A 21015-nucleotide genomic window follows, 5' to 3' on the forward strand; every position below is an offset into this window, starting at 1 on the left:
CGCGCGCGGCCCGGCTGGTGTAAGCTCGGCCGAGGTCGGGTAGGGTGAGGCCTGCTATGGCAGAGCGTGGAGAAGCTTGTTATCAGCAAACTCACATACAGGTTACCTTACCTCTTGCTTAAGGATAAAACATATATAAGGATATGAATTTTCGTCGTAACTATATTCATAAGTCAGGCAGGTATATAGAGATTGTCTTTGTTCTGTTTTGGAGGTAAACATTACGTGTATAACGTTACCTTCAAATTAAATTGCGTTTTAATAAAATTATGTCAAACATATTTCCTTGTTTTCTCAACTCAGTTATGGGCTTCCTCGAGATAATATCGTTATTTTCACAGACCATGGTCATAATACATGCACATAGGTTTTTTCACTTGTTTTTTTTTGTAAGAAGAGAACGTTGATAGTATTTGACTGACAAACCATATTTTACAGATTCAGTTAAGGTTAGATAGGTAGATGTCTGAAGAGAAACACTTTTAGTTCGGAAGGTTCTACTTGTTTACAATGACAGGTGAATGTTAATTTGGAGATAAGAAAAGGGAGGTTGTTGATTTCTATTCTAAAAACGGCAAAAAAGATGGTTATGGAGATTTTCGTCTCTTTTGATTTCATTGAGAAATATCATCGCATTATAAATGTTGATATTTGTAGGTGTTTTAGATTGTACGGTGTTAATTGTAGGTAATTTAGATTATACTACGGGTGTATTTCGAATCACAGTTTCGGTATCAGACCCCAGTTGCTCAAGCAGCGTTGGTCTTCAGCATCGACGTTAACGTAACTTGGCGTATACTAAGTTTCGTTTCGTTACTTCCATTTCGTTGACTAGCGTTAGGCCTTAACGCTAACGTTAGTGTTAACGCTGATTGGGCAAGTGGTATAACATTTGAGAAACGTTCGATTTGAAGGCCATGCAATGCACTCAACACCATGCAGGTTTAAACAGGGTTCAGGATGAATTACAGGTAAAGGTATCATTTTAAAGGTTGATGAAATAAGCAAATATATTGCTGTTTTAAACTCTGATGATTGAAACATTTTATGAATATTACGAGAGGTTTAAAAACAGATTGCATGTATATCAGATTATTCAAACAGCGTTAGAGCTAATGACAGCGTTCATCCTTCACGATATGTTCAAATATGACAGATTAAACCCCGTGTTTTAGATGCTGTTTGAATGATAGCTCTTGTCGAAGGAGTACATTCTACCAGGCCACAGTTGAACAATCGACAAAGAAGATGTTAAGTTGATCCACAGGATAGAATCATGAAAAGTCACTGAATAATTGGGAAGAACAGGACTAATTGAGAAGGGGTAGGGTGTAATCGAGAGGGGGGAGGGAGGGTCACTCATCATGCTGCAGGTCACTACACCCACTTTCTTGTCATCGGCTTTCTTCTCCTCCTGTTTCTTGCCGGTGGCCGCTGCGACCTGCGCGAAATACTGGATTACTTTCTTCGTGTTCTCGGTCTTACCGGCACCAGACTCGCCACTAGAGGGTAGGAGATAAGAACATGTTATAACTAATGTGCTACATTTATATATCAAGCCATGGGATTGGTGTCTGTCATGCACTCAACAAACATTGCCCTACAGAGCTTCGCAACTAAAGCGTTGCAGTAGTGTCGTATGGTGGCTTGCCTAATCACACTGCAGTATCATGGCGCCTGGCCCAATCACACTGCAGTGTCGTATGGCGCCTGGCCCAATCACAATGCAGTGTCGTGTGGTGGTTTGCCCAATTACACTGCACGAGTCGTATGGGGATTCAAGATGAAAGACGACTTTACATGAATGTACCATTGTAAAAGAAGGTCTAGAAGGGCCAATTCAAGCTGGGCAGAAAACGTTTGTTGTGAATGCATGATAGACACCACCAAAATAAAAAATTTTGGTGAATACATTTCAATGACGTATACTGACCACAATTTGCTTCGCTGAACAGGGAGGGCGATGATCTCGCTTTATTTATCATCGGCGACAGGACAAAGAGGCTAGAAGCTACTGTGATCAGTATTAAGTCATCAGCATTAGCGCTCATCGATCTAAAGGTGTTGCCGATTTTGCTGCTGCAATGCTTACTAAAAAAACGATTTGAAGGATTGATACACTGATTCTTCACTGAAGCTTCATTTTGTACCTGTAAGCTTACTTCTAGCAAGGATGAACCAGGACTGAATTGCTTACAAAGCACCTATAGCAAAAGCATACAGTCAAATTGTAGTTCATTGGCCCTCTTTATTGTGCCTTAGAGATAATATAATTCAAAATGCAAACTTCCCATATATTTATCACTGACATGGCAATGAGAATACGTTATGTAAAGACAGGATTCGTAAGACTTGGAATGTTTCCTTTAGAAAGCATTGCAACAACGGTATCGGAAACACATCTAAACCAAAAGCAAGCGCTCATTTATGATGATATTCCGACACTTACTTGCGCAGCACCTTTCCCAATTGGTATTAACGGTTTACTTGGTGCGGCGATGTTTGCGAAATACTGAATAACCTTCTTTGTGTTCTCCGTTTTCCCTGCTCCAGATTCGCCACTGACGAGTAAGAGAATGGTAAAACATGATGTGCATTCGCCACCTCAGTTCCTCAGCAAGAATTTGGGACTTCCGCTCAGGTGTCGGCCAATGTCTTCTAATTGGCTAATACCTGATCGGAAGTACCAAATTCCTGATTGAGGAAAGAGACGAATATTTTCAAGAAAATGCTGGTGTGCGGACGTACATGTACATGTTGCCGACACCATATTTCAGTATTAACTTCTCAAGGAACTGTGCATGGCCTTGTAATCACCTTGCAGTGGTACCTGTTTTATGAGTGTCGTTCATTGATAATATTACGGGGTTCATTTTTCATAAATGTTCTTCGCTAAGATCTAGATGCACGATGTAATCGTCTTGATAGTCCGTTGGTGACAGTATCACCAAGTCATCAAAACGGCCAAACATAGCTCAGCAATTCAGTTTTTATCTCAAATAAACCCTTTCTAAAGTAATCTCCTTTGCACTAATAATGAAACATTACAGCACGTTATTCTCTCTAGTGTTACAGGGGGCTATCTGATCATTCAAAGCTAAACCTAACCTCGAAGCTACTGCTCCTTTTACCAGGATTGCATTGTTGACCAAAAAAGCTTTTTAAGGAACAACTACTCAATGCTCAATTATTTCATTGTAATTTGGAGTGATGGGCAAAAATAGTGCATTGATGGAATTCTTGGGCCATATTGCCGCCGCAGGAGATGCAACACGTCAGCTTGGCTCTCACAGGCAATTTAGTCCCCGATATCCAAAATAATATCTCGGGTCCAAGTTAAAGCTGTCGGGTTCATATATGATTCCCCTTCCCGATACAAAATTAAGTTCAGCCAATATCGTCGGATACATTCTTAATTGTGTTGCTTCGGATAAGGGGCGTGTCATTTTCAGTTCAGGCTGGCGTCGACTTTTCTTAAACAACTGTTTACTTACGTAATGAGGATGGACTGGTTCTCACGCTCTGAAACAACAAGCAAAACAATTATCAGTTTTGTTCTTTCCCTTCATGGTTGCTTTTAGCATTCTATAATTTACTACAGGTGGGCCTATCCCTGGCATTCCCTCTCAAGCCTAACATCAGCAAACGAACTGCTGTATATACCTGGCAACTATTAATAGTCGAGAAGCTGGTCGCCATATTTGGCCACCATTCCCAGGCGTAGTGGATACCCGGCATTCCTAAGCTTCCTCCACTCATCGGAAAGGTACAGGTAACGTAGATCTACCTGTACGTTAACGTAGATGTACCTGTATAGTGGTGATGAATGTAACGTACGAATACCTGTGGTAGCGAAAACCTATCGATGCCAAAGGCTTTGGTACCACGCCTATACTGATAGCGAGTGTACTGAGGTTGCAAAGGAAGCCTTGCGGAGACCAGCACCAGTAGACCAAGGCAGTAGACTGAATATTAATGACCTTACACCAACATCCCTTTGGAAGTAATTCTAATAATACACTTATACATTGTTTTTCCATTTGAAAACACCTTGCCTACTCAAAGCGTGGTAAGTTGGTCCAGTGGTCCCGTTGTTAATTAAAAGAAAAATTGATAAGGTTAACTTGGCAACTCAGGTTTTCTTCTTGAAAATCGTGGTCGAATATATTGTTGAATGATCTCAGGCCTTTGGAACACGCCGGCGCAAGAAAAGCAGTAGTGGTACATCTGTAGAACCTCCCTCAGCGGACACCTCTCTACTAAGGACAACCTCTCTATTAAGGACACTAGTTTTGGTCCCAAATTGGTTGTTTCCATTCAATTTGACCTCTCTAATCAGGACACTCTATTAAGGACAGCACTTGTCAGTCCCGAGGGTGTCCTTAATAGAGAGGTTCTACTGTAATTTACTTACCCTGCAACATGTTGGAATATGCATTGTCAGAAATAGCGAAGGCGTGGGGGGGCATCTCATTCCTCCTTTTTCCTCTGTATTGCATTACGACATTCTCTGTGTAGATGGGTAGCCTCTTGTAGGGGTTGATCACAATACAGAAGAGGCCGGAGTATGTCTGAAAAGGAGATCACATCATTTCAAATGAGGGCATCCACTTGGCGGGGTTTTGGTCTTTTTCTTCTTTCAAGAGTTTTGGTCAACGTTTACATGTGATACAATAAACCCAAAATCCATATTTTTTATTTCCTAGTTGATGATATGCAGACTTTGTCGTTAACCAGTGCATTATTAATGGTGTGCAATATTGGTGATATTGTGAAGTGTTTATAAATGCACATGCTGTTCCTTATCTTAAGGGCACTGTTATGGCTATGCAAATGAATTAGAGGAAGTTCAATATTTGCCCCCTATGCCTCAGATCAACAAAATCTGATATAGCTACGTGCTTGCCGATATATTGACCATTACTGAAAGTCTAATTGCGTTACCTGCTTATGTCAAATACCCACAATGGCTCACAAGTTTAAACATCACAGTTTAGTAGAGGGATATTCATTAACGAAACTACACTGTGGCTTAAACCCAGGGTTGTGTGTGTGTACATACAGTACCGGTCAGAAGAGACATCCCTCACCTCGGGCGACATTCGCATATGATGTATGCTAACACTCACGCAGAAGAGGTGAATGTCGCCCTGAATTTTATATAGGCAAAATTGCGCGGTTAGGGATTCGAGTATTGCTGTAGTGTCGCATCAAAGGTGATGTGACCGGCTCAGAGAGGGCTTCACAGTATACATACGTAGATCATGCCGTGGAAGTATCGGAATCGGAGACCGTGCAAGACGGTGGCGTCGCTCAAGTAGGTCAAGTTGGCCAAATCTTCGCACATCTCGAACTTAGGGGGGTTCATCTGAAGGACATCCTCCTTCTTGACCGTGACCATCTGCATCGAAAAAAACAAACGTGCCAATGATTGATATAATGAGAGAGAAATGATATACATCCTAATTTCAAAATGATAATTTACACCAATAGCTGAAATGCGCCCTGATAACAGAACATAACTTGGGAATGAAATTGATGTTCTAAGAATATTATGGGACTTATTTATGTTCATGTTGGCCAGGACAGAGCACAGGCCCATGAAGATTCAGAGTCATTTAACACTCATCAATGAATTCTGTGATGAGTGTTGTCAGTTGGGCTGGCGTTTAATCTATTGATATATCAAAGTTCGACGTTTTATGGTCATCACGCAATTTGGAATCAACTAGTAGGAGATCTAGGCCAATCAAGTTAATTGGACTAGCTACACCTTGATTCAATTGTCGATGATTCCATGGATTCAGTCATACCAAATATAGACGACACCATGGTTCTCAAACAAGATGGCCGAAAACAGGTACATTTAAAGATGGCCGCCGGGAAAAAAATATACCGATGTTTTACTTCCTTGACCATTTTTTCAGTGCTGCCCCGGAAATCTTTGGCCGAATAATTAAACCGCTGCCATGCTTTTAGTCTTGCGATTTGGTATCAGTGGTGTGTTGTGTACTTCGTATTACGGACGAAGTGCAAAGTACCCGTGTGAAGGTCTCTGGTGTCATGGCCTGCGCTATAACTCATTTGCGCGCCACTTTAATTCTTAGTAGTAAGAGAAATCGGGATTTCTTTTTAAATATCGTCGATATGATGCATTTGCTTATACTTCGTCTCTCGTAGCTTTTCGTGAGGCTTGCGAAACTCAGTTACACAGAATATAGTCTTGCCTACATTATATTTGACCTTTCAATTTCGGACAACTCGAAACCAAGCGAATAATAATAATAGTGTTACTTACTTGGCCCTTCTCTGTCCTGACTTGGCAGTCATCTCCCTTCGTGCTCTCCACCTCTGCCGCAACGAAGCCATCCTTTTCATCAGCGACCCAGCAGTTCTTCTTGCCATCGAATTGCTTGGTTTGGAACCCGGTTAGGGTCTTACGTTCGATTTTCAGATACGGAAAATCCGCATCATACTCGATTGGGAGAAACCCACTCGACATTGTCGCAGTTGGTTGTAGTTACTTTATTAAGAAGGACTCTGGACGCCGAGAACCAATGCAAAAGGAACAGCACTCCTTCCAGAGAACAGCGCTAGATCGGCCCTAGAATGAAAATAATTTCAATGGTGATAAAGGAGCGAACACATCATAGACTACCTAACAATGGCGACAAGCGTCTCCTTGCGTTTAGATGATCCAGCATAAGAAGATATCCAGCATTGGATGAATGCGTCCCGGAATAGAACGATAAAAAAATATTTCGATGAGAAATTTGAGAAGACGAATCTTTAGATAGATTTTTAAAAAGACAAAATGGAAAGAGAATTCCGCTATGACTTTGATGCGCCAGCTAAATCCAATGTGTCGTCTGATAATGCTAAATCACAAGAAGCTGCACGGAATAGTCCTGAAAGAATCGGAGATCATTCGGTGTTAAAAGGAGAGGATTGGGAAGCACATAACACACGGATCTGCTTTACTTACGATCAAAAAGCTGTTCTGACGGCCTCGTAGCTTTACATTTGGTATATATACCTTGTAGATACCTGGCTTCGATTGAGAATAGGAAGGCGATTGGTTCAAATTAGACTGAGTTGAGGCACGTTATCCAATCAGGTAGATTGTGACTTGCTGGAAGCATTTTCGGAATGTTGTCTTCGTTTCTATTTTAGTTGTTCTGGAGTTTTGGTTGATATATATATAGTTGGATTCAATTGCATATTCATACATATGTAATACCTATAGGCTACATAACACACTTAATGCATTACTCTTTCAGTTTATTAAAGAAAAAGTACATCTTACGAAAATCGCATGAATGAGATTTCTTTTTTGAGAGGCGAAATATTAATGTAGTAAATATCATTAGTTTATAGATGGTCTCATTCATAACTCATTCATGGTGCAGCAGAAAACATCGCATGTAATCAGGCCTCTTTGTGACTTATAGTACTCTTATGACTCATAGTTTCAAGTGTCCCATATCGCCCTCAGGATTCGGACCGGGCCGTTTAATCTCCTAATTCGATTGGCCTTTCTTGATAGGTGTCCTTTAAGCTACATATGAAGCTACTGGATCCTTTTTTAGCCGAACAGTTAGGGGGCTGCTCTATGTGCATGCACTCTTCGGGATCTACAAGATTTCAGATTGTGGTAATTCGTTGGTCAAACCATCTTTTAAAGCAATGATACAATAAACGGACAACATAGGCTTATATAAACGGAGCTGGAGACGCATGCCAGCATTTGGGTAACCTTTTTAGTTTTGCGAAACGCGCCAAGTTGATGCAGATGGCAGCACTATCAACGGAGGTGATGTTCGTCAGTCCAGTCTTTAGGGAGACTGGTACTTGACGGCATTTCACTCGTCATGAACTAGATTTGGGTCGTTAGCTTCCGGTGTCCGGTGAGGTGTTTTTCACAAAGCTGGGTAACCTCGAGCCAGGTGAATAATCAGGAATACCAGAGCACATGGTATGGACAGCCCATCCACTGTATGCACTGAAAAGGTATGGCTCGCCTCGGGTAAATCAACGAGGCCGGCTCCTCGACCCTCCGCTGCGCGGCGGATAAGGGTCGAGGTTACCTGGGCTATGGGTCTATAGCCCATGATCGTCGATACGACATATTACAGCGCATAACAGAATCCTGTTTTATCCCCCCGGACACTAACCTAGGACATGTTTTTCTAGCCTGGCTTGGCAAAAGTTCTGTACGCTCGGGGTGCCCAAGTTGAGGCTGGTCCCGGGGTAGAATGATTAGAGGTCGTCTTCAGGGCCTTTCAATCGTACGAATGACCTCTGCAACTACCCTGGCGCTGCCATGCAATATTGACGTCGGGCCATCGGGGGGGGGGGGGCAGTATACAGTGGTTCCATAGTTGAGGGATGTAACTTCTGAACAGTACTGCATTTTTTATTACGTGTTTGTATCAGTTGTGACAACAAATTAGTGCCCAGCCCCCCCCCCCCCCCATCTCCCCCAGTTGTGAACTGTTTAGTCAGAGAATGGCTGGAGATGCAACGGACATAAATTTCGAATCTTACAATAAAAGAACCTAAGCTACACTGTCGCTACATGTAACGAGTAAATCATGTCTTCACGGCCGTCTGGTGTGACAGGAGGTTCAAATGGAAATGGTCAAAAACGTAAATTTACAAGACGACAACAACAATTTGTGGTTCGAAATCTTTTGGGTTTTCTGACTTTTAAAGGCCGATCTAAATCATTTAGTCGTCGTATTCCATAACCAGTTAGCGCGATCTGTTTAACAGTTTTCAGGCGTTTTTCCCCAGGCGGACGTAGCCTCTACTGGCCATAACGAACTAACATGCACGAGCAAAAAAGACCACGTGGTCGCATACCACATGTTCTTTTGTTCCTTGTGCCTATACTATATATTCAGGTTTATTTCGTTGACATGCAACACGACTTCCTCTCCAACTGGTGTGTAAGTGAATATGGCCTATGTTGACCAAATACAAAGTTATTACTATGAACCACTTCATCCTTTTGCATAAATTTTTTTTCTTTTTAGTTGGCTTTGTTGTTGCCTCTCCATTTGAACTGAACTGTGATGGATTGTTCATCCATCCTGCCTGCCCTGCAGTCTCATCCCCAACATGATCCCAGGTGGCTGCAGCCAGGCTCCAGACAGGGCAGCATCATTTGCTTGGCATGTTTGACCGAGATGCTTGAAGACAAGGAACTCATTGGTGTCAAAACGAAGATTGTCCTTGTAGAGTTGGTCTCGGTTCTTGGTCATGATGCTGTCATACGCTTACTTGGAGAGAATGTTCCTGTCCATGTTCATATTGCTATGATTTTGTTAGGTGAGGGCAACCTTAAAGTTAAGTGTGTGGATGTTAACTCACTCTAAAAGTTACCAAACTTTTACCATGAACGTCCAAAGTGAAATGTATCACTGAAGCGTTCAAAGTCAAACATAATAGTTGTGCATTTTCAGAAACAGTAGCTGAAAAAGTAACACTGATTTTTGAAATGTTGTTTATTGTCAAAGTTGCATCTCTACATTTCAGAGTACTTATGGCATGAAGATGACTCTCTTGCTTGTCTCGCTGTTGAAGGTATGGCTCAATCAGGAATAAGAAATGGAAGAAATACAAATGTACAATTTTCTCTCTTTGAAATTTGTGTTTCATGAGGTTACTGAAGACCTTCTGTTAAATGACTTTAGAAGTTTTGCACTTGCAGCTGCTTAGGCTTTGAATTTAATAGCCCAGCTTGAGTTTAGGCTATCTACACATCTTATTTCATGTCTGTTTTGCAGCATTAGTGCAACTTCTTGGAGCATTTGGGTCAAAAGATCTATTGTCTGAAGTCCTTGAAAATCTCACAGGAATGGTATGTATTACTTTAAAACAGGGGCAGCTTCTCTTCTCTATCATCAGTAGGACAGGTGAGGAGATTAAATGAAGCAGTTAAATTCAGAGTTTTTATTCAAAACTCTGACATGACACGTACATCGTAGAAATTAAAAAATTTAAAGAAGTCTGTAAACTCCGGGTGTAAACACCAGTTTGTCTTAAATATTAAACTTGCTGAGTTGGCTGTGAAAAAGTCCAGGCATTGCTTTCAGACGCCTTCACCCAGGCACTTGTTTGAAGGCACATAGTACTGATCAATTTCTTCTTGACAGAAAAGAAGTTAATGTTGGCTGTCTGTAGCCATAGCACTGCCTACAGTGAATACTCCTGCCTACACCTTCTAAGTTTACATTAGGCATTACAAGATTTCACACCCAGTGTATGTAGGCAAACTGAACAGGTATGCAGTCCGACTGAAACATGATAACAACTTTGCAGGGAAGCAGGCACCTGTACATCTCTACTTTTTATAGTGTTACTTCTTTGTACTGAGAGCTGTGTTAATGTATGTGGTATGATTGATAAGGTTTTACTGTCCAGAGCCTTGTGGCCTCGTGGCTTGCTAGATCATACGTATAAAGAGCCTGAGAGGTCCCTTTTTTAAACTATCGTCCTGTGCTTTAAAATTTGTTTTGCACATCAGGTTCTGGCCTCCTTTCATCCACTTAACTTCAACTGCAAACTTGCCCTGTAACGCTGTCAGTGTGCCACAGGTTATGTCAATTGAAGCATTTGGAACAATGTGAACTGAGTAGAGCCTTCTTTCATGAATACCCTTGAACTCTCAACAGAACTTGTAACCTGATATTAACCCCAATTTTCAGTGACCTTATCCAAATTGCAGCTTTGGGAACAATATGAATTCAGTTGTTGAACTTAATCTTTACATTAAACTTTTCACATGAAAACATAGCTTCACTCATATGTGTTGTAAGACAAGGCAGTGAGGCCCTCTGTTAAGGTCAAGGCTTTCCTCACCAGACTCGTGTAACGGGATATGCTACCTATATTATGCTGCCTCATTGAGCTTTCCTGATCCTTGTAGTAGGCTTAATAGATGTACATGTATCCTCCGCCTACGTGTTGTGCAGGTTCATCCAGACATTCCATTCTTAAGATGGCAAATGGTGCATGAACTCTTAGGGTGCGTTTCAATTCAAGCACTGCAAAGATTACAGAACATTGGTTATTTTACTCTCTACCTTATTGATTGGCAAGATGGGTGAAGTAAATTATACTTCTTTTCATGATGTTGGGTTACTTATCTGCTTAACTATCTACTATTATATATCAATCTGGACCATTGAGAAATGCTTGACTTCACTCTTGGCCAATATCAGTTGAACACAGAATATATTCCTGATATTTCTTTTTAGTGCATTGATCAAATAACCTACAAGAGAAATTTGCCCGCGTTCCATTTTCTTGGGAAGCTTCTGCAGAAGATACCAGTGGTGGTGAAGCTGATCTTTCAGATACATGGTAAGCATAGCTGGTTTTTCTGCACTAAGAACCGAAGTAGCTTTCTTCAATGCAAAAGGTATATCATACATCTGTACAGGTACAACTATTTTCTCTCTAGGGCCTAGCATACACAGTACAGGTAAGCATCCCAATGGACCCATTGTACCTTTCTATTATGTAAAGTAACAGGTCTTTCTAACATAATGTGCGCATTCCTGAAAACTTGGTGCTTTCGTATGCTTTGCTTCACATTTGCCATCATCATGAAAATCCACCTTCTGTTATAAGATGAATAATGCTTGGTAAGCCCTCTGATCTTTAACATTATTGCAGGTGAAATAATTCCTAACCATGTGCAAGCTAACCAGATGGACCGAAAGCTTTTGCCTTTAAGCCCCATGGTGGTCCTCTGCAGAGGCAGAATGCACCCTGCTCTTTCTTGCTACATAATTAATATGGACGGAATATCATTCCTTTTACATACCCCATCTAAGATTGATGTAAGACCAAGGAAAGGGTTTTATCAGTACCTCATCCTTCAGGAAATTCTATACCCAAGAAAGCCAACAAATCATTACAGTTGCCGCTAAGGGGGCTTGTAACCCCCAGAGCCCCTCCCATGGATCTGCCCGGTTTTATGATTTTCCTCGCTAAACCCAATAGACTATACTCGCTATAACTTATAAAAAAAGTCGAACTTCATGTACGGTAATTGAAGAGCTGACATTCTTCGATGGAACTCTTTAAGTTAGTAAGTTTCTTTTGTAATCTTGTCAAAATGTTGGAGCACTAACAAACTTTTGCTTGAAAAAACATATTTCATGAAAGCTTCATCGGACTTTACATGTTCTACATGTATCATGTGAGCAGGCAAACGGCATCTTCCATCTTTCAGGGTGTAGCCAGCTACCTGTATCAGATCATACTTGTTTGCAGGAGCAACATTCTCAGCTATAATAAGCAACTGGGAGATATACGATAGGTTTATGTTTAACCTTCAGAGGTTAGGGCAAGCTGCATTTGTGACTGGTTTAGGTGAATAGACTTCTTGAGGAAGGTATTATTGCTGCTTGGATGGGGTTTCAGGGCTGCCCGATGTCTAGGCCTAACTTATCTCTAGGCCTTATGTTTAACCTTTTTATTTCCACATCCATCATTCACAAACACAGTCTGCATTAACTCATGTTACATGAGTTGGTACATGGAGTTAGGGAGCAGCTCAAAATTGGTCGAAGCCTAAAAAGCTTGAACATTTTCTTCCTGAGGGGCGGGGGTCATCGGTTTTACCATCCAATCTTTTGATAAATATTGAGGCTTCATCATATTTTATCATCTTCCCTTCCAAGCCAGAGAGCATTGTCTCTGCCATCCACTATGATATTTCATTCAGAAACTGGGGGTGGAGTTTTTCATGATGATAACAACTGCCCTCTGTGATAGAACACTTGACAGTGCCACTGCCAGTTTGATGGGTTTTATTGACATGATTCATGAAAAGAGAATGGCTTGACGCAGTGATTTGCTCATCTGTTTTCTAAGTGATCGGCCAAGATGCCAAAGGATGAAGAAGTCGAAAATGATGCAGGAAATGCCCCCTTGAAGATTATTGGAGATGTCAAGCAACAAAGATATTGTTCGTTTACTTGTGAAGTAGACTGTAGTGTGGGAGTGTTTATCATGACTCGGCAATGTTTCTGTCTTCAGTTCATGCATACCTGGTTAGGAACCAGTTCACTGGCTAGGCCTACCGGTAATTCATAACCAAGTAAAAAAGATACTTGCCATTTTTAATGGTAGAGCAAAGTCTTCCTAGTCTGCAGCCAGTTGGAGTCACTGTCCTGGGATAGTTCAGGTTGAGGAGATTTAGTTTTCACTACAGTAATGAAAGGCAACTGTTCTTGCCATGCCAAATCCAATGGAGCTGTCTAAAAAAATTATATCTTTGCAGGAACCTTTCTGGATTATGTCTGCTCTGGCCTGTCGGAATCTGACGAAGCTGTCCAGTCAGCGTTAATCTATGTTCTCAACCATTTCTATCAGCCAGGATGCATACAGGGTGTGTCACCGTATGTCCACAAAGCTGTTGTGGAGAATTTACCAAAAATGATCATTACAACAAACCAACAAGATTTGCAGATGAACATCATTGGTGAGCATTGGCAGAAAGGTGACATGGTCTATAGTGGTCGAGCTCTTTGACTCCTCTAACTAACACATCAAACTGGAAATATTTGGCCATAAGATCCATTGAGCTGGAATACCAGTTTTTCAAGTTGGTATCCAACCATTGTGGCATGCTAGAAATTACTCACACTCATTAATCTTTTAAAGAATGTATGCTCTTTTTCACCACAGGTCTACTAAAGCTTGTTCTAAATGTGCCTCACTTGACTCAACAACTGATGTTGTCCAACGGCGATGACACCACTCTGGCAGCTGGACTGAAGAAGTTACTAATCTGTCATCGTGACATCCTGCAGATTGCTACAGTTCAGTGCATCTCCCAGGTGCTCACTCAGGACCAAGGATGTGCATATGCTGACGACTTCCTACATGTAGATGTTGCAGGTTTGTGAAAAATGTTCCAGCTAATCACTTCAAACTGTGGGTATTGCCGCAATGTTCAAAGGGCACAAGATCAGGGTCCTACTTCACACTCAAGGAACACATCCACTGTACGTATCCATGCTGTTTTACAAATAAGATGGCAGCACCTCCTAGACTGAGTCAAAGTGTAAACGGAGCCTGATAGTTTTCAAGCAAAGCTAGATACGGTACACAAGTTACAAGTTTGTTGTCCTCTTTCAGAGTTCCTGTTTGAGTCCCTAGCAACCACAAATGAAGTCCTACTGGGCTCCATTCTCTGTTGTCTACTCCAGTTTACAGACAGTGAAATCTTCTTCAAGAATCATCACAGTGTCTATGGTAAGTTTGCTTTTCTTAAGATCATAATTGATAACTTGAACTGCACATTGTAGCTTGTACTACCTGTAGTTCTTGAGGAACTTGAATCCATCCTGTCAGACTTGATGTTATTAGTGACAAATAAACATGAGGGCAAATTGACAAATGTCTACTCAAGGTTAAAGTAGCTTAACGGTCATCTCTTTCAGCTTTTATCCTTTTTGCCTCACATGACAAGCGCTTGTACTATTTCAGGTTTGGAGTCAATACTTCGTGGGACTGAACAGGCCTTGAGGCTGAGGAATCCACAGACTGTGACACCTGCAATGAAATTGTTGGCCATCCTTCTTGACAAGTGAGTTTTTGACATCAGAATGGCCCTTGGAGACGGTGCATTCTCATATGAGCACCATTACACCAAGCGGGGAAAAATCAAGCTACATTTTGCAAGTTTCCACTTTCAGGCACCCTCCTGGTATTTCTTTATTCAGCAATGCAGCAATGCTGGCACAGGCTATCCAGTTGATCACCGATGGTATCAAGTTCAGCCAACCGACCGTGGCACAGCAAGCTATCAGGGCCTTGCAGCATGTGATCAAGTAAGTTAGAGAGACTGGACTCCTTGGCCTGGGCAGGTAACCAGTCTTGAAGAAGGACTACTGATGTAGAACATGTGCTGTAACATGCACGAGAAAGTCCACCGAAGTCTGCAGGGTCCAGTCCTTCTGGCGTGGCTAACAATCAGGACCCTTGGCAAATCAGTAATCTGTGTCAACTTACTTTTCGTTTATACTTATCACTTTGTACGCTATTAAACTCAATAAATGTGTTGCTGTTTTTGCAGACATTGTCCAAAAGGTGGCGCTCCCCAACCGAATCTGCTTCTGCCCTTACAATATCTGAAACAGCAGGCGGTCACCATGCTCAATGATGTCACCAATGAGAAGAAAAGGAAAGGTGTCGTGAAGAGAAGAGATCGTAACGGTGGTCAGAGAATACAGGTGAAGTTGGAGGAAACATTGGACCAGATGGTCATGGTCTTGGTCTCTGTCTCCAAGTGAGTAGATTGAGCTCCACTGAGTGATTGTGCATTGTCTGCTGAGCTGTTACAAAGGTTGAAGGCCTAGGTTTTACCCTTGGAAGAGTCTCTGTATGTCTGAGCAAATCCTACCTGTGTACAGAAGTGTCAAAGCACACAGCTGGCAGAGATGGTCTTGCAAAAGCTAGTCCTAGCTAATAGACTCTCCTTGAGTCGAGCTTCCATCGAATTGAGCTTCCAAGAATAAGATTAAGGCCCATGTAGGTCAACACTAAAAGGAATTTTATGTCTTTCAGGTATGTTTGTGAATGTCTAGAAGAACCTCGCCTTGACCTCATTTCCAGTGCTCCTGTTAGTCTTGGCAGCGATGCTTCGGCTGAGGCCTTGACTACAGCAGGCCTGGCAGAGTTCCTCGTCCTAGCAAGTGATGAGGTCTGTTTACCTCTTACAATGGTATGTTCTCCTGCTTTGACATTTTACTAATTGCAGAGTTTGTTTTGAGTAATAACCCGATGGTGTCCGAATATTTCCAATATGAAACCAACACAGTTTGCATCCAGCTAAAGACTTTGACCAGTGCACCCACCAGTATGTGTCCCTGTTGAATGTTTATTGTTTAGACAGAATGATTAATTTTTCTCTGGCTTCTGATCCAGTCGTCCTCTGTCTTTTATTTAAGATCTACTGTGAAGAAACACCCAAAGTGCCAGTTCTCCAATCTGTCTACAGGTTCCTGTGTCTCCAGTACCACTTCAAACTACCCGTGATGCATTCGATATCGAAGAAGTATGCTGAAACTGAGTTCATTTGCTTTACATTAGAAACCAAGGGCAAATTCAGGTGAATTGAATTTCTCTCTCCCAGGTTGCTTATAAACCCCACCAAGAAAGTCTTGCGGCTTTTTGAAAATCACTTTCTGTCAAATTTGTCTTTGGCTGAGAGTTTGAGGTTCAATCTACATACTGGTATTGTGCTACCTTAAAGCAAGTGATGTGCTTCTTCACAGGGTAACTATTTACCTCCAGCTTTCATGAATTTTGCCCCTTGTAACTGATATGAAGATCTTTAAACCCTAGAATTCCTGGTATTAAATTTGTCTAGTCATTGATTCCAGAGACAAAAACCTGCAGGAAGATATAGAAGACTTCATGATGCATGTCTGCTCGGACCTATTCAGTGCCCATCATGGTTACACTGACACCATGGCTTACAAGACTCAGCTGACACAGGGTTTGCCACATCTACAAGGTGAGCATGTTTCAAATAATGGCCTCTTTTACGTGTAACATTGCCTGCACACTGACAGGCATCTGTCGTAAAGCTTTTTACGACAGCTTTCGCTCTTAAAAGGGTGACATTAGACAGGGAAACGATATGCCAGACCTGGGAGTCCTAGTGAAAGACTCCTCTTGTCAGATTGCTTATATGTACTCATACCTCAATTCTTTTTCAGGCTGTACAGAAGATCTGTTGTCCTTGTTGTCCGAGACTGATGATAATGAGTCAAGTTGGGTACAGTCGGCACAGATCATTTACATCAGTATCATGTTCTTTGAGGCCTATTACACTAACAGTTGCAGGTTAGAATAAGTCCTTTCATCAACGGGTATTGCCGGGCAGATATATATTGGGCCCTCCATGACTCTTGATTTTTACTTCATTCGTCCCTTTAATCAGAGTTACTCTTTCCTTACTTATGGTTTGACAAATTGATTTGTTGCTTTCATAACCCTCCACTCCCTTCTCATAAACTCTCTTGCTGTGTGTGTGCGTACAACCCCTGCTCCATTGCAGACAATGTCGTATAATACATGTATATAAAAACATGCTACGTATACTTTATATACGTACTTTATTTACAAAATGTTTCTCATGAATATTTCAGACTGTCGTCAGTCCCAGCCTCAGGTTACTGTGAATCCCTCTCCAACTTCATCCTCAGCAGGCATAACCTGTCGTCGGTACCTGACTACTCTTGGTGGCAGATAATGTTCCTGTGGGCCATGCTGACCAAGGGCGTCATAGGACAACAGAACACTTCATCCCATCATCAGCTCAAAGGTATGTAGGCCTACTGGTTAAAGCCCAATATAGAGCAGAATTCTTCATGGTGCTTTCCGACTCAAAGGGGTTAATCATCATCAAAGCAACTTATTAGACCAACTGAAGCATGTTTTTTTAAATCTCATAGATCTAACCTCTGTATTTCTGGCCCCTACCCAAAGCCTTTGATTTATTTTTCAGCACTCTCCGTCCTTGAGGATGTAGCTAATGATCGTACAGTTAGTGAGAGTTTGATAACAATGAGTGTTTCTCTGTTGACGTGGACTTTCTCAAACAGTGACTTGGCAGAGTTGGTCGGGACAAGGATGGTATGTTGAGTTCAGATAGAGAAGGGTTTCTTGTGACAACTGGATGATCCACCTAGCTTAGCTTCATTGTCTTTTGAATGAGTGCCAGAGCTTTACTGTTTCTGGTTATCTCTGAGTGAGACAGAGGGGCAGGAGAAAGAGCCCAGACATGCTAAATTCTTAACAGCAGTCTGGCAGGCCTATCTGACGGGAAAAGAAAGGTTTGAAGGCCTCTGTAATTGGCTCTGGCATATCTGACACATTCCTTTTCCTTTTCAGTTAAAATTGTGGTTGAGTTCGACTGGCAGGGAAGACAAGGAGAACTACAATCAACTGGTGGCATTGGTTATGGAAAATCAACTGTGTCTTCAGAGTTTATTGGTGAGATTGAGATTGAGGAATATTGTTGACCTGAGCTTGTTGTTTGTTTCGATATTCCTTGTTGAATGGAGTAAAAGCTTTTGAGTCAGATCATCTTGCCTTTGTAGGAGGAAATAGCCAAGTCTCGGCCACCACAGTACGTAGGCTTCCAGCCATAGTGACTTGGTGACAGGTAAGGAGGTCACATACACTGTATATGAACAAAAGGATGAGAACTTTTCCAATTGTGACTCTTTTCAGGGTCTTGTCTCACTTGGTGAAGAAGACGTAACTGAGGCAGCCGTGAAACTCCTGAAGGCGACCCTCGAGAAGGGTTTGGAGGGGAACCCGGACACAACCACCTTCAGCGCCCTGGAGGAAAATATCACCAGCACAACTCTGCAGATGTGCCTGGCGAGAAAAGACTGGGATGTGCCGAGTCATAACCTGGTGGCAATGTTCCAGATTCTTGCGCTGATCAAGAAACAGCATTGTGACTCAGTCAATCCGACCAGCGGGGACATGAAGCTTCTTTATCATGGTGAGATATTTCAAACGATGTGGTTGTCTTTCTTTTCTTGATTATATTTTTGTGTGAGTTATCAGTGGACAAAATCTTGTCATATACTTTCAGCGTGTTGTATAATAAAGAAAGATACTACATCCGTGGGATTATGTGCTGCTGTTCTTGGTTACCTATGCTGTGTGCTGGTCCAGTCCAAGCTGCATAATGATATCCAAGGTAATTTTCGCCCCCCCCCCGAAAAAAGTTTTTTACGAACAAAAATCCTTTTTCCGTATCTTGATCATGCAAATTTTGTGAATGAATGCTAAAAACCCCAAAAGACACTCCAAACTCCACCCTAACCCACATATGGGTAAGAAGCTGTAAATGATTGATTGATTGACCTCGTATTTCAATTCATGCTGTCACTTCAGTGTCTATCTTCATCTCCCATTCTTTCCACCAGCTTCCAGTCTTCTCCTCACAGACAGTGAACTTCTTAACCAATTGCACCATCTCGTCACTTCATCCACGAACAAGGTTTCATCTTCATCTTGCATCATTCTGTCTGTCTTGTTGCTGCAACAACACAGTAACAAACTCAATGTGAGGACACATCTGTTTTCTGTTCTGAATCTCCTAAGTTCTTCCTGTTTGACTTCTTTCTGTTAAGGTTTTTCCTTCTTTTATGTTACTTCCTTTTTCCCCCAAATGTTCTTTTCATTTAACACTGTTAATGTCTTACGACCATTTCAATCTTTGGCATGGTTATTGCATATAAACATCAAATACAAGACTTGCTGGAGAGCCATTCATAAGAGGTTAAATGTTGTATTTAATTGTGTCGCATATATTGGGTTAGCATCAACTTAGGCATTAGACACTTGGCTGTCAACCATTCTTTCTAATAACCCCACCCAGCATGTGGCTAGAGTTGTGTGAGCACTCTGTGTTCATGCAATGAGATAGCGAGCCTCACTATTAACGGTGTCCTTTTCCTTACATTCATTTTTAGGTATGCTCGCATACCCAGGACGCCATCGAATTACTTGACCTCACGGGCATGATATCCTCAAGGAACGTCACATCTCAGGCTGCAGTCCTCTGCCTGTGCAGCAGTTACTTCACCACGGATTGTAGAACTAATGTCTTGACCATCAGGGGGATAAAGTCAGGCGCAGAGCCTCATCCCAAAGATCTACCGTGGCTTATTGACTCATACCACATCAGGATATTCCAGATTTGTCTACAGCAGGTCATTGCACTGGTAAGTGTTTGTGAAATAGGCTGACAACTGACATTGCTGATTGATCTGCGACATCTCTCTACTAAAGACGAGATACCCTAAACGGTCTTTGTTCACTTTCTGGTATGTCGGAATAGCTTACCAGAGAACAATCGTAGGGAATGAAAAAAAGCTGTTTACCATTGGAAGTTGCCATTAGTCATCCAATTTTGAGTGTCTAATGAATATGTTTCTTTCAGGGTGGTGATTTTGTCTGCCATTTCGCCCTTGACTGCATGAAGAATCTGATTTGCTGCCTAATGCGCAGTAGGAAGGAATTGGGTGAGCCTCAGACAGATCTGATACAAATAATACCCAACAATGATGCTTACATGTATACTTAAGTTAGATAGGCTTCCTATCTTGCAATGCTTCCAGTCCATGACAGGCCATCATAAAACTTCATCAATGTTTAAGTGGTTCTGTGATTGTTGGCATGCCTGGTGACTGTCTCAAGTTGCAGTTGTGTGTGACACACTTCTGAACTCTTTTTCAGGTAGGCGTATTCTAAACCATCCCTGGAATTCGTTTATGATAGAGCTGGCATTAGATCCACCAGATACTACAGTGGGCATGGCATTTCTGTGGCCACATCTGCTTGAAATGGTTAGTTGATTGCTATGCTACTGAAAGTAGACAGGTGGTTCCCACTATCAGTATCGCAAATTATCAAGTTCGAGTATCATGTCTGAAGTCGCCAGTTTATTGGCCCCCATAAAAAACGCAGTGATGCCAGCCGTTGTTTTTTGAGCAGATGCTGAAGAAGTCAGCACAATATCACTGTTGATTGTCACAGCAGCACTGACCTCCAAAGTCTATGACTTCACTAAGCCATTGGTCCTTTCCCCAGGACAAAGGGCAAGGTGGTACCAACAATGGACAGCCGGTAGTTGTCTGTCGGTTCTAATTCACACAACATATTTTACAGTTGGCTGATGGTTCTTCTCTGCCTTTGCTCCTGACCGATCGTCTCAGTAATGATATCATACAGAGGATTCTAGGTCACGCTGAAGACGGGCCGAACGCAGACATGATCGCTTCACTTGTCATTCTTATGGAAAAGGTAGGCAAGGTGGTATCGATTTGCCCTGATTCATTTCTGTTGAGTAGACTTGCTCTGATGTATCTAAGAGACTGGTATACAGCACTCACCTGAGCTTGACTTGGATGACCATGTTATAAAGACGATAGTATGTAAAGAAGAGAAAATTTCATTTCA

At 41.9% G+C, this 21015-nt stretch overlaps 2 protein-coding genes across 17 annotated transcripts in view; one reads left to right on the forward strand and one right to left on the reverse strand.

Annotated features, from left to right (window-relative positions):
* Window positions 1-6604, reverse strand: part of LOC135484186 (myosin heavy chain, striated muscle-like) — a 43929-nt gene extending 37325 nt beyond the window's left edge. For 15 of the 16 annotated variants that reach the window (XR_010446432.1, XM_064765496.1, XM_064765513.1 and 12 more), the window contains exons 1-5: window positions 6299-6604; window positions 5258-5401; window positions 4415-4571; window positions 3495-3522; window positions 1388-1502 (exon numbers count right to left, since the gene is read on the reverse strand). Coding sequence is in view for 15 of the 16 variants with exons in the window: in XM_064765496.1 (XP_064621566.1) it covers window positions 1388-1502; window positions 3495-3522; window positions 4415-4571; window positions 5258-5401; window positions 6299-6502 (648 nt within the window). In the remaining variant the exon portion in view is untranslated. Of the gene's footprint in view, window positions 1-1387; window positions 1503-2449; window positions 2562-3494; window positions 3523-4414; window positions 4572-5257; window positions 5402-6298 lie in introns of all 16 variants that reach the window. The other variant, XM_064765468.1, reaches the window with a different exon arrangement.
* A 2587-nt stretch (window positions 6605-9191) lies between these two features.
* Window positions 9192-19654, forward strand: LOC135496772 (meiosis inhibitor protein 1-like). The gene is made up of 20 exons (XM_064786269.1): window positions 9192-9333; window positions 9541-9588; window positions 9792-9865; window positions 11265-11370; window positions 13301-13501; window positions 13708-13920; window positions 14161-14277; window positions 14512-14611; window positions 14721-14855; window positions 15101-15313; window positions 15592-15748; window positions 15975-16135; window positions 16410-16543; window positions 16749-16875; window positions 17181-17356; window positions 17540-17667; window positions 17926-18027; window positions 18268-18547; window positions 18641-18748; window positions 19527-19654. The coding sequence occupies exons 1-20, from the start codon at window positions 9192-9194 to the stop codon at window positions 19562-19564; spliced, it is 2760 nt and encodes a 919-aa protein (XP_064642339.1). The 3' UTR covers window positions 19565-19654.
* Window positions 19655-21015: the final 1361 nt, after the last annotated feature.

This window comes from Lineus longissimus, chromosome 1, assembly GCF_910592395.1.
Source record: "Lineus longissimus chromosome 1, tnLinLong1.2, whole genome shotgun sequence".
NCBI classification, from domain to species: Eukaryota; Metazoa; Nemertea; class Pilidiophora; order Heteronemertea; family Lineidae; genus Lineus; species Lineus longissimus.